The sequence below is a fragment of the Gadus chalcogrammus genome, chromosome 20 (genome assembly GCF_026213295.1).
Source record: "Gadus chalcogrammus isolate NIFS_2021 chromosome 20, NIFS_Gcha_1.0, whole genome shotgun sequence".
In the NCBI taxonomy this organism is placed as follows: Eukaryota; Metazoa; Chordata; class Actinopteri; order Gadiformes; family Gadidae; genus Gadus; species Gadus chalcogrammus.
Window position 1 is genome coordinate 13,245,299 of NC_079431.1, and position 13,526 is coordinate 13,258,824.

Here is a 13,526-nt window from a genome sequence, read left to right on the forward strand (position 1 = left end):
GAGGTAGTTAGCGTATACAAGCAGGTAACAGAACAAACACAAACACACACAGATAGACTCTCAAACACACACACACACACACACGCACAAACACACACGCACACACACACACACACATACGCACGCACGCACACACGCACGCACGCACGCACGCACGCACGCACGCACGCACGCACGCAGGCACGCACGCACGCACACACACACACACACACACACACACACACACACACACACACACACACACACACACACACACACACACACACACACACACACACACACACACACACACAAACACACACACAGATCTACTTGACTTACTTATAGCAGAGTCATAGCTAGTGGCATTGTGTGCGCCTTGGTCCATAGGGAATGGGAACAAGTAGGCATGGACACATATTTTGGATTGTGGCTGATTTGCTGGATTGATAGAAAAGAAAGGAAAATGATCACACCGTTATGACAGCAGCTTGGATTGTAAATCAAACCATCCAGAGTTATTTGCTTTCAAGCAATTCAGTACAATAATGTTTGTGAAGTACAAAGTGTGAGTCATGAATGAGCCTTTTATTCTATACATCCTCTCTTCTGGCCCACTTTGACCTCCCCCGACCCACACAGAAACCTGCTATGTGAAAGCACATGAAGGGGTTAGGATTCTTGCAGTGATCTTTCTCTGATTTGGTGAGCTAGCAAAATGACAACATTAGCAACACACTAACGATCTGGCAAACTCACTGAGCCACAGTTTCCACATCAGGTGAGTGTCGTCTGCGCCTTGTTCGACGCAGTCACACTTCCAGAAAAAGCCCTCGTGGTAGTAGGTGGTTGAGTCCCCCTTGGCCCCGCCATCGAACACCAAATCTCCTTGCTGTTAAAGGAGGGGCCTATAATTATAATACGATGGGGCAATACAATTGTTGTGTATATACCGGGAACTATCTCAGAGCAATGCAAGGTCGTCATGCTATTGAAATGAGCACGATGAAGGCAGCCGGTGGTTGGGCGAAAGGCCGGGGTCAAAGGTCGAGCACCAGGGGTTTTACCTGAGAGCCTCGGTAAGTTGACTAATTATCGTAGTTTAGACCTAACTGTCTTTTAGCTTCTGTTGTTGTTCTCTCTCTCTCTCACTTTCTCTCCAACACGCACACACACACACACACACACACACACACACACACATACACACACACACACACACACACACGCACGCACACACACACACACACACACACACAGACACACACACACACACACACACACACACACACACACACACACACACACACACACACACACACACACACACACACACACACACACACACACACACACACACACACACACACACACACACACAAACAGTCCTATAAAGGAGGATGGGGTTAAAGCTGCCAGAACAGTAGGACAGACTTCTATTTAACAAATAAAGTTCATCAAAACATTTGTACAGCAAGTTGCCACAGTCACACCCCCGCCACACAGCAGATTTAACTGGAGGTCAAGAGGCGGGTGAAAGGACCACCTCTGACCCAATGTAAGTCAGTTGTCAGCCAGCGTGCTGGCCAAATAAGTCCTTATTCAGGAAATGTCCAATTATGCCAAAATGTGGCTATCCAAATGGATCATGAGGTTACTATTAAAAATTTAAAAATCACCTAAAATCCTTAATCCTGCTAGTTTTCAACAATGCATTAAAAGCTGTTTATTCAAATATTTAAATCATAACAGAATAATAGAACGGTCTTGCATCTGTTTGCAAACTTCTAATTCATCTTCCTATCCCCTATAACTTGTTTTTACAGCCCTGTTTATAACTAACATTAAGCATATGTCATCTTGTTTTGAAAGGTAAATATAGTGCAGCCACTCCTTCAGTGTGTTCAGACTACATTACAAATCAATTTAATAGTGCTGATCTGATATCAGATCTGAATGACCGCTCCCAACCTGCAGCATGTTACGAGAAGCTAGTATTGCTGTAGCAGGCGATATTTGATGAACCACAAAGTATCACTGCTATTGAAGTAGTAGTGATACTTGGTGATTCAATCACTGGGCATATATTATGCCTCTATCCTCTGCATAGCTGCACAACCACTACAGCAGAACAGTGTCCTGTTACAGGCAAAGGGGAGCTGCCAGGAGATGCCTGTCTGCTCGGCCGTTTATGCCTCGAAGGTTGTTTGGATTGTGTTGTGTGCGACTGCTTAAATCTGCGGGGGGCAATTTAGAGAAACCAGTAAGAATACGGTACAGTTTAAATTATCCAAACAAGACATCCCACTCCTCCCTTCAGCCCCCCCCCCCCCCCCCCCCCCCCCAACACATGACTAGCTTGCGAGCTTCAGAAATAAGTCTGCCTAGCATTGTGGTTGACCCCCGCACAATGGGTGCGCGGGCAGAATGTGTGCAGGTAGATGAGTAGTTGGTAGACTGACAGGTCTATTGACCTGTCAGTCGATAATTTCATTCGGTCAGAATGAAATGATTGGATGGCTTATGGGATGTCTAATTACGGGACTTTGAAACAAATAGCAGATTTATTTTGCTGTCTGATTGCATTTTATTTTATTAATTGATTACTGTGGGGATGCAAAAATTATTTAAACAAATATTACAAAAAAATATTTTTTAACACAATGAATGCACAAATAATCATGTCAATTATTTAAAAACAAATTGACATTGAACAATATTATCACCAAGTATAATTTCATACTCATGTGTAGGCCTCCCTTCAAGGTCCATTGTAGAATGAACCAACCAAGAATCAAACACGACCAGATTCATGGCACTAACAGTACAGATCTATGTTGTTATGCTCACCTCAATTGCCACTTCCCTGGGCCCGAATGACGCAGTGGGCACTGGCAAGCATTGCTCAGAGGCCAGGAGCCAGTAATCTGTTCCAAACGAGAGGAGGACGCATAGAGTGGCCAGCGCCCCAAAGATCCCTGCAAAGAACAGGGCCACGCTCAACTTCATGGTGCAGGAGGGCTGAAGGGCCACCTTATGGCACGGCTGGAAAGCAGCTGCTGTGAACAATCACAAGCTCGGCGGGCTCTCTTGTCCCCTGTCCTCCTTGTATAATACAGTAAGTCCAAAGTGGTGCGATGTGTCTCTCTCTGTGCACCTGGGTTGTTCCTGGAACTTGTATGTTGCCTCCACTATAGTCCGTGAATGGGTTTGGCAGAGCAAGTCTGTGCACATGACCCCCTTGGACCCTCACTGCATCGAGCCCTCCCTCCCCCTGTCCCAGGTTATTTTGGGGGTTTGATCCAAAGTGACTGCTGGTGGTCTTGACAGAGCGGTCCCTCGGGGCTGGGCGTGTACGTGGTGGCAGGGTGGGGTTTAGACCAAGGGTGGGCTGGGGTGTGAGGGATCAGTAGGAGAACGTAAGGAACGTGCAGATCAACACGAAAATAACCGCTGGCAACTGGACCCCCCCCAATGAAGCACATGGGAATGTTGGAGGAGGGGGTTCAGGGGTACACTGGCTGAAGTAATAGGGAAGCTATTCCTATATCACCCTTTCTTGAGAACACACACACATTATAAGACCAGACAGACTGCCATTTCCCTTGGCAGTGTCTGTATTTAGTAGTAGGCTGCTGGAGCTTTAGAACGGAGCCTCTCACGCATGCATGTCAATGTGGCTCTCAGCTGTTACCTGACTCCACAACAAAACACCGTCCCATGACATCAAGCCGCTGCTCTGATTAATACACACCTTTAAAGGCTGTGCTGTGAATCCTAGGCCTACTACAACTAGTACTTTTAGCTGTTATTGATATAAATATTATTATTAGTGTCTGTGTGTGTGTGTGTGTGTGTGTGTGTGTGTGTGTGTGTGTGTGTGTGTGTGTGTGTGTGTGTGTGTGTGTGTGTGTGTGTGTGTGTGTGTGTGTGTGTGTGTGTGTGTGTGTGTGTGTGTGTGTGTGCGTGCGTGTGTGTGTGTGTGTGTGTGAGCATATAAATAAAGTTAAAATGTACATATTTATTGAAAAAACATAAATGCTCAGCAGACATACATAGATCAAAATAAGACAGATCTTGACATATGACATTTTAATAGATTGGACATAATAAATGTTTGTATTTATACATATATTTATGATAGAATACAGATAGAAAAACCTTTTCCGGTTTTCTGATAGTTACAATATAGATACATGATCGTACTAGATTTACAAAGCGTCACTGATCTCTGGAGTCCACATCAGACACGTGGTGATGTGCCTTACCAGTCCAGAAGGTGGGGCACAAGTGACGAAAATTTCAACCAATACAGATGCTTTGCTATCCCGGGTTCTCTATGCTTTGCATAGAGAACCCGGGATTTAATAAACATATTTTCAGGGACATATACAAGTGGTAAATGCATGGTGTATTGAGGTATATTATATTGTTACAAAGGAAGCCCTATTTAATATGGGAAGCAGCCTTGGATGCATTATGAGAAGCAGCATGCAAAATTGAGCAAGCCTCCTGACGTAATCGGACGATACCAAATGTGATGACTGAGAGGGTTCCGCCACACGGAAGCAAACAGTAATGTATCTACTTACAAGCTATCGCTGTATTCATTCAGGATATATCTTTGTAAGCTTGATCTAACCGTAGATAAAAACACTTGGGATAGTTTTTATTCTTTTATTCGCAAATAAGAAACCCAATAGTGATTAAACCACCCCTTATCAGTGCGGCCATAGCCTAAACCTAGCAATGTTGTTATGGACGATCACCCGGATAGTGGGACTGTGCTTCTACATATAGCCGCTTCCGTATTGGATACCAGGAGCTTTACTTGCAGGAGAATGAATCACACAAAATGTAACACATTGTTACAGAAACCAAGAAGACAGTCGCGGATTATAAAATGTATCTATGTGGTTGGTTTCATGGTAAGTAAAACAATGTTGTATATGTTGCATGTCTGTGTTTGTGCTTTAAAAAGTCATGATTTTATGTCAATTAAAAAATAAATAATGTAGTGATTTTGACCATCCCACCATTGAACTTAATATTGCTGTAATTGACTTGATTCCAATGCGTGGACAGGTTTTGTAGACACATTGAAGTGGGTTGATTGCTGCATCTTCAAACGCATCACCCCTGTCAAATAAACGTGTTGAAAGGGTGACTGTCTGTCTTTCAGATGCTCTTGGATCCTTAACATGTGTAAGGACATTTATAAACAAGGACAACACGAACCATTATATGAGTTAAACACGAGGATTTCATTTGTCGGAAAGGCGAAATTGTTACAATATAAGAATAATTGTAATTATTGCTTTACATAAGTACTACTATCAAAATGTTTTGCATCACACTTGGCATTTAGTGATGAAGAGAGCTTCTATTCTCGTATTCTGAGCTATTGGTACTCATGGAATAGTAACTTAGTCAGAAAGCAATTATAGGAACCTAGGGTCATGCTGATCAATTAACATAAAGCAGGATCATTACAACCTGAGTGTTATAACTGAAGAATGCAGATATGCAGTTAGGGTTAGGTTGAGTGAATCTAACCCGGCCAAATGTTGAATGAGTGCCTTCTTTCCTTGTACCTGAACAGCAATTAGTCGCCGCCATGAGTATTGTTATGTTGACACAAGGATACGTAAAGTTTATTGAGGAAGAACCTGTCGTAACGTATCCCTCACTCCTCTTTGACCCCGTTTGATGTGCAGGATCTCTTTGGAGTGAGTATGATCATTCCTCTTCTGAGCCACCATGTGAAGCACCTTGGAGCCAGTCCCACGGTGGCGGGCATCGTAGGTAGGTACCAGACACTGCTTGCGCCTTAGTAGTTTGAGGGTGGGGACAACAGGCCAGCCATGTTGGTTCACACCTTGCATACATGGCTGCCATCAAGGCCGCAACCACACAGACGTATGAATAGAAAAAGATACTGTTTTGATCTTGACCTCTTACTTTTCACGTTGGATTTTTTTTTTTAGATTATACTTCAGGTTACAACATACATGTTAGAAGGACTCAGGAATAGTTGAAACTGTGGTTATAATTTGTAACACTTTATTTGAGAGATATGTTGGATTATTTGCTGCAATGTAAAACTAATAGTTTTGTTTCAGGTTCAACCTATGGGATCCTGCAGCTCTTCTCCAGTACTATAGTCGTAAGTATTTACTAAGTATGAATATTGAAAGCTCCCAAATCATTAAGCTTGATACATTTCTCTTTATTTGTATTCAATTAAATGTTTCTAAGCTTTAAGTCCTTTCAGGTTTATTTAGCTGTCATGTAATTAAATAGTGCTAAATAACACACTGCTTCTCGTATTTTAAATAACTTTTGTGAGATTAGGCTCAAGTGGTACCCCATGGCTTGAACCGAGGGGCAATACAATCACATTGTCGAGTGGTCTAAAAGAAAGAGTGTCTGGAACAGCCCTTTTAAAATGGTCTTGATAATACTACCAAACAATGACCAACTGAATGCGGATTCTCGCAGCAACCAAAGTCTCTGCACTCCTCCCAGGGCTGCTCTAATTGTCTTAAATCTTTGGGTCATGCAACAAATTAGAGAAATAAGGAGTCATCTGTGGTTCCCGTAGGGGAATGGGGAGAAAGAATTGGTGAGAACAGCCAGTTCTCTATAAGGAGATCTCCAATGGCTACACCCAGAGCACTGCAAATTCGATTGGTTCTAATTCTATTACACCGGCAGTTTTTTGTGTGTGCGTGGGTTTGTCAAGTCTTGGTATAATATTGAACATGACCAGGTGTTACCGCAGAGACACACAAAGAGACAGACAGAGATTTTTTTAAAGAAATGTGTAATCGATAGAATTGTGTTTAGTGACCTGATCTTTTATATTTATATCCATTGGACAGACCACATGAAAATACCAAAGGAGAAAGAGCACACATTTTGTCTACACGTTATGTCAAAGCTGTTGCTTTCATGAAGTCATTTCTTAATTTGTCTCCTTTTGTTAGTATGCCGTTGTATGATTCTGCTGTCCCTGTATGGATCACACTTCATAAAGGATTGGTTGTTGTGGAAGAAACTCAATTTGAGTGTCTTCTCTGCCCTGCAGTAGTCCTGCCCTGTAGTTCTAGATGTCCTTTCCTAATATGGTTAGATGGAGGGTCCCACTGAGTGGGGAGTTAGTGTGGATGATGTGGGGAAGTTATTGGTCGATCGCATTCCCTGATTGGATCCTGGGGACACACTGGGATTCCAAACTGTAGCAGCGAGAGGAAGCCGTTGGGTGAATCTCTAGCGTCTGTTTGTCCATTCATTCCATTCAGTTAGCAGCTGGCAGCCCTCAGGCCATCCCCTGGGCTATCTAATTTTACATACCTTTCATATGTGACGAAAGGCGGATGACATATCCAAATTAATCAAAGCTTTTTGACAAAGCTGGTATTATTTTTGAATTAAGTGATAATACATTATGCATTAGGCGGACCAGTTCTTACACCTTTCCCTTGATTCTCCCACTAGCAACAGAGTCAGGAGCTCAAAGTGTGTGAGACTGATTGGTAATACACTGCATCTAGTTAAACCCTCTACTTCTGGGTGTGGTCCACCAGAGAGACATAAGCAGTCGTAGAGAGGCCTGATAGAGGGTTAAGGAGCCAGGGTTTTCATCTTGGCTGTGAAGATGCATACATTTCCATGCAGGGTGCCGTTAGAGAAGCTGGTTCTCAGGGATTTTATACGATAGTTTACCTTGATCTCATAACCGATACTGCACAAGGAAGCACGCTCTTTGTCACAGGTTGCAATAAAAACTATTGAGGTTTGCTTTGTTGCCACACAAAACTCAAGTCAAGAAGGTGTTGCTCAATGCAAACTACGAAAATAAAACAGTTGTTTACTATTGTAGGGCCTCACAGCTTCTAAATGCAGCCAGGTAGATACTATGTATTCACAATGGCCGTCCGCTTATCATCAAAAGGATAGAACTAATATTAAAAACCATTTGAGCTGAGAACCAGAACAATCAGACCTAAGCTCAGATGTCACCCGTTCCCCTAACAAGGTGAAATCTGTATTGTAAACAGAAACAATGTACTGATTCACCAAAGTGGCTTTACATTTGAGCAAAAATGCATCTTGCCGAAGCATATCCTTTCAGGAGGGCTGTCTTCTAAACTATTTTGTCAGGTTACTTATTGTCAGTTCCCCCCACCTTCTTTATGTCTCTGAAGACGGGTCATCCAACCTGCTCATGTTTCATTCTTCGTTTAAATATTCATGTGTTTTTACCGGCAGCAGGTCCATATGTATAGCAAAGCATGGCCAACGCTAGCAGTCTTAGGCCCAATCTCAATTCACCCAGTCCCCACCAATTTGGCCATTTTGCGCATTCACACATATATTCACACATATAACATAAAGACGCTAGTATGCTGACCATATTTCCCCCTTTGATGGCATATGAATGGAAGCATGTATTTAGGTTAAGAAACTAAGTAAGCCAGTGGTGTTATGATTTCTGTTGGTTTTAAACTTCAAACAAAGCTGCCTTCTGATAAGCTTCGAAAGGTCAGCCTCATCCCGCCAAATTTTACATGGTTTGAACTCTGAGCACAGCGTCAAGATGAAAACCCAAGAGCTCCATAGGAACACGTTGAGAAAACTTGCAGCGGTGACGTCTACACTCCCGTGCCGACCACTTAAACCTCTCTGGGTCTATGCTCAACCTGATGGCTCTGTATTGATTTATTTTATATTGATGGAAACCAATTCCCCATTTGAAGGCTGGGCATGGGCATTGTAGTCCAAATCTGTTCTGATGTTTGACTAGGATCTCCATCAAAAAGCTCATGTGTGTGTGTGTGGGGGGATTTAGACGTCAGGGCAGGATAGCTTTGGTGAAACAGTTACGAGGATGACGCTCCATCGCCTGTTCTAGGCGGTTTTCTGGTAGCCATTGGGCCCTTCCCATCCCACCTCGTATATGGAGTAACAGCGGTGCCCGGGTTCACTCACATTTCAGGATTTGACATTTGATTAGCATACGTTGTTAACCACACCTGATCTTGCATTCCTGGTGGTCAGCCCTGTGGGGTTTGAACATGCAAATAGTTTAATTACAGGTTAAAAGCGATGTAATCGTTGTATAAATTAGGCAGTACTGCTAGCTATGCCAAAGGCAACCGACGATCAAACACTTCACACGATTAGTGTATAATTTTTGTTTGTCATAAGTCCCCCGATAAGATCTGCCTATCGCCGGTTCTGTAGCTGTTGACTCAGTGGTTGTGTTAGCCGTTTACAGTTACATTTAGGACATCTGGTTCACCTAGAAGGCGCAGCACCGTTTTAAAAAAAATAACTGATTCATAATAATAACCAAGTCAATCTCTCTCCTTTTTACTACGACTTATATGATGTTATGACTGATGCATTCAAGTATTTAGGATACGCTAGACATCTTTGTATTATCAATATCTAAACTCCGGCTTCCTAAATGAAACATATATTTGACATATAAAATACAATCCTCCCTGCTCTAATATGCACAGATCAAGCAGTTAATTCCTGAACTTTCAATATTCATTTAACATATAAAGCCTTTATAAATCCTGTGAATATAATGTACAGCACATGTAGAGGAACATGGTTGTTTATGAGATTTTGTGTGTGTGTGTGTGTGGCAGGGTGGCTGGAGCGACGTGGTGGGGAGGCGCTACTCTCTGCTGACCTGCCTGCTGCTCAGCTCTCTGGGCTATGGGTTGCTGGGGCTCTCCTCCAGCATCACGCTGTTCGTCATCGCTCGGATACCCGTGGGTGAGTAGGGGAGTAGGGGCCCAGGTACGACAAGGACATCTCTCACTGTACCCGCCCACCAGCCCACCAGCATTATACTGAGTCAGGCCCGTTTTAAATTGTAACTTTGTGACCTTTAATACTTTCCCATATATATTCCTGTATAATAATAAATTATAATTTCATTCATTTTTACCCAAATGCCTTCTCTATCGATTTTCGTAACAACCTTTAATGCAGTTACCTAGGCTAACATTGTGCATAAACCATACAATTTTGTATTGAAGATATGTCTGATTTTATTTCCTTGGTCTGACCCCAAACCAAGGCTAATAGAGGGAATCTGTTAGTTGTGCAGACAAGGAGTTGCGTTATTAACTGCAAGAATGTGCCATGCACCCTTTGTCCACTCAGGGCTGTTCAAGCACTCGCTGTCCATCTGCAGAGCCCTGCTGTCGGACCTGGTGTCGGAGACAGAACGGCCCCTGGTGATGGGACACTTTAACGCAGCGTCCAGTGTGGGCTTCATCCTCGGCCCGGTGGTAGGGGGCTACCTGGCCGAACACGAGGGGGGCTTCTACACGTCCTCATTCACCTGTGCCGCCATCTTCCTCCTCAACGCAGGTAAGGAGGATGATGATAAAGGTGGTGGTTGTGTGTACAGTGCAGTCTATATATACCGCTCTCTGACGACGATCCCTATCTGAATCAATCCAATGGAGAAAGCAAATCACATGCAAATGGACCAACTGTTCCGCCAAGCAGACGTGCACGTTGCCGACCAAAACGCGTATGGAATGGTACCGTTTTGCATTAGATAAAGGCGAGGGAGACGGCTCCACTTTTAAAACATCCACTTCCCAACACGCATAGGGCTATCTATGTAACCTTTTGACATGATGGTCCGTTTACTTATCTGGGAATAAAAGAAGTAGAAAACCATCACATATAAAATTAAAAAAATACATTTGATCTATTGAACCAGCCATTCATATTCTGAAGTTTATGTCACTGAACATGAACCCTGACGTGTAATGAACGAGTTGTGTGCTCCAGGGCTGGTGTGGATGCTGCCCTGGAGTGAGGCGCTCGTCAAGAGGACCGACGCCAACTCCAACAGCCACATCTGCGAGATCTGTCCTGACCACAACGCCACCAAGAACGGGGCCTACCAGAACGGCTCCTCCCAGGGGAACAACCACCACTCCATGCCCAAAGAGGAGCTCCCGGAGCCCGGTGCCTCCCCGACCCCAGGCAAGCCGCCCTCCGCCCTCACCCGGTGGAGGCACGTGTCCCTGCTGCAGCCCGCCTGGAGGCAGCTGGCCTCGGTGGTCTCCAGGATCCGGCTGGTGGCCACGTCCGACATGTGGGACCTGTTCCTGGTGCGCCTGCTCATGGCCATCGGCATCATGCTGTACTACAGCAACTTCACCCTGGCCATGGAGGAGCGCTTCTCCATCAAGCCCAAGGTGACGGGCTACCTGATCAGCTACAGCAGCACGCTGGGCGCGCTGGCCGGCTGCCTGGTGGGGCCCGTCACCGCGCTCTACGGCAAGGACATGCCGGCGCTGCTGCTGCACTCCACCGTGCTCACGTGCGGCCTCATCTTCCTGTACGCCGCCGCGCCCAGTGTGGGTCAGGTGGTGGTCAGCTCCACCTTCTTTGCCATCTCCACCACCATCGGGCGCACCTGCATCACGGACCTGGAGCTGCAGAGGGGGGGCCTCCAGGCCAGCGGGACCCTGATCGGGGCCGGGCAGTCGGTCACGGCCGTCGGTCGCATCCTGGCCCCACTCCTCTCCGGACTGGCCCAGGAGGTCAGCCCCTGCGGACCGCCCAGCCTGGGGGTGCTGCTGGCGTTGTCGGCCGCCATTCTGCTCATGTTCCGGATCCCCAAGTGGAGTGGCAGAGGGAAGACCAAGACGGCCAAACTCTGAGATACACAGAGACAGAGTGGGAGAGACAGACGGAGTGGGAGAGAGACACAGAGAGAGAGAGAGAGAGAGAGAGAGAGAGAGAATGTGTGTGAGTGTGAGAACGAATGGCATGAGTCTCTACATGTCGGTCATTCACCAAAGACATTTTTTATTTCTTTTTATAGGGTGCCGGTGGCAGACATGAGCAGTAGATCAACGAACTGTGCCTATGCCATTCTTACCTCCAAAAGGTAGATGGTTATAATTAGCATTTTAGGGCAACACTTGAACATTCAGGACGGCGTTTCTTTTTAGAAGAGGTATGGTCTTGTAAAATTATTGACCTAGAGGACAGCAACTCCATCTGTTGCCTTATTTGATAGCTTAACCACTATACATCCAAACCACTTCCCATTCCTACCACTACATATCCCAAAAATACTTGTTTAAAGGAATACTTTTTATAAAATAAAGTTATTGTCCACATACCCATAAAATTAGAGCATTTACCATTGAATGTTTTTATCTCAAATTAGCCCAGCGCTGGAGCATTTGACCGAGTCAGCAAAAATCAATGGAAGCGTATGAGATTCTGTAGCTTCTTCAGTGACATGAGGGTAAAGTCCACCATGACTGTTTTCTCAATATAAACAGTAAATCAAAAAGTAAATCAAAATACCGTAGTTTCACTGAGAAAGTTAGCCAATCTCATCTGCTTTCATGGGTTTTTGCAAACTCGGTCAAGGGCTAGCTCAGTCTAATCGACACTGGGCTGATTGATAATTAAGTGGTATGTTTTATTCATAGGTAAGTCAGAAGACTACTTTAACTACAAATCCCAGCAGTACAAACCCCAGAAAGCATGATATACTGTACTTAATATCCTGAAAGAGGAAGAGGAGAGGGACCCTTTCCAAACTTTCCAATGAAAAACTCTTTTAGCATGATTTTTGAGAGACTTTTCTGAAGGTAGTTTTTGAGTTGCAGGTTGGTCATACAACTCCAATCTACCTCAACAAACACACACATACTTTGTTCAATATACTACTGAAGGTGTTTTTATGGTGAGATTTTAGTCTGGTTTGTTATATAGCCTACAAACATTTACTGTACCCTATTTCATGTTGAATTTATTTACATTTGTTAACAGACTGCTGAATTAGACAATTATTTATCTTGGGTGAGGCTTAAGTGGAAACTTTAAAGGGTTTTTGTTGCTCGTTTGGTAATTTCACTCCTTAGTTACTATAAAATGTAACTGATTTATAGAGACAAAAGAGCTGTGAAGATGTATTTAAGGGTCACCTTAAATAAATAATGTATATCCAGATTATTTTAATGGACCACAGTGAATAAAACCTTTTTCTATTTTTTGAGTCTCTTGTCCCAAGGTATTTGTGTTGATAGGAGCATAGTCTATTAAGCATTAGGGAACCAAAGAGAGACTATGGGTGGTGATGGGTCCTCCAATTACATTACAAGTGCACACATTCCCCGATGGATTTCTGGGACATCCCAAATAAAGTAGAATATAACATGACCACAAGAACCACAGGAGTTATGAGACACCAAAACCAATAGTAATACCAGAAGTATTAGAAATCGATAGGCATAAATGAATACAAACAAGTAAAAAATAAAATGTATGCCCATATGCAGTCTATTAAAACATTTATTGCTTTTATAATTTAGGTACTTGGAGAGCCCTTAATACAATAGCATAACTAGAGCGCCATCTTGTGGACAAACATATGTAGCCCGAGTTGTTGCATGAGGGCTACAAGGATGACTGTTCAACCGTGTCCATAGATAAAACATAATAAATTTGGCGACAAGGCACAAAATAAAACATCTAGG

General features: G+C 43.9%; 2 protein-coding genes across 2 annotated transcripts in view; one reads left to right on the forward strand and one right to left on the reverse strand.

Annotated features, from left to right (window-relative positions):
• tmem182a (transmembrane protein 182a) overlaps positions 1-3,257 on the reverse strand; it is a 5,410-nt gene extending 2,153 nt beyond the window's left edge. The window contains exons 1-3 of the mRNA XM_056579930.1: positions 2,830-3,257; positions 739-871; positions 322-420 (exon numbers count right to left, since the gene is read on the reverse strand). Coding sequence (XP_056435905.1) covers positions 322-420; positions 739-871; positions 2,830-2,988 — 391 coding nt within the window. The 5' untranslated portion in view covers positions 2,989-3,257. The remainder of the gene's footprint in view (positions 1-321; positions 421-738; positions 872-2,829) is intronic.
• A 1,062-nt stretch (positions 3,258-4,319) lies between these two features.
• On the forward strand, positions 4,320-13,220 carry mfsd9 (major facilitator superfamily domain containing 9). Its single transcript, XM_056580454.1, has 6 exons — positions 4,320-4,907; positions 5,697-5,784; positions 6,102-6,145; positions 9,645-9,774; positions 10,168-10,377; positions 10,810-13,220. Exons 1-6 carry the CDS (start codon positions 4,737-4,739, stop codon positions 11,688-11,690), a joined length of 1,524 nt encoding a protein of 507 aa, XP_056436429.1. The 5' UTR covers positions 4,320-4,736; the 3' UTR covers positions 11,691-13,220.
• Positions 13,221-13,526: the final 306 nt, after the last annotated feature.

Coding starts and splice junctions, on each gene's coding strand:
- mfsd9 (XM_056580454.1), top strand. CDS start 4,737: ATGGACGATCACCCGGATAGTGGGACTGTGCTTCTACATATAGCCGCT. Junction 5,785..6,101: donor CACGGTGGCGGGCATCGTAG/GTAGGTACCAGA, acceptor GTTTTGTTTCAG/GTTCAACCTATGGGATCCTG. Junction 6,146..9,644: donor TCTTCTCCAGTACTATAGTC/GTAAGTATTTAC, acceptor TGTGTGTGGCAG/GGTGGCTGGAGCGACGTGGT.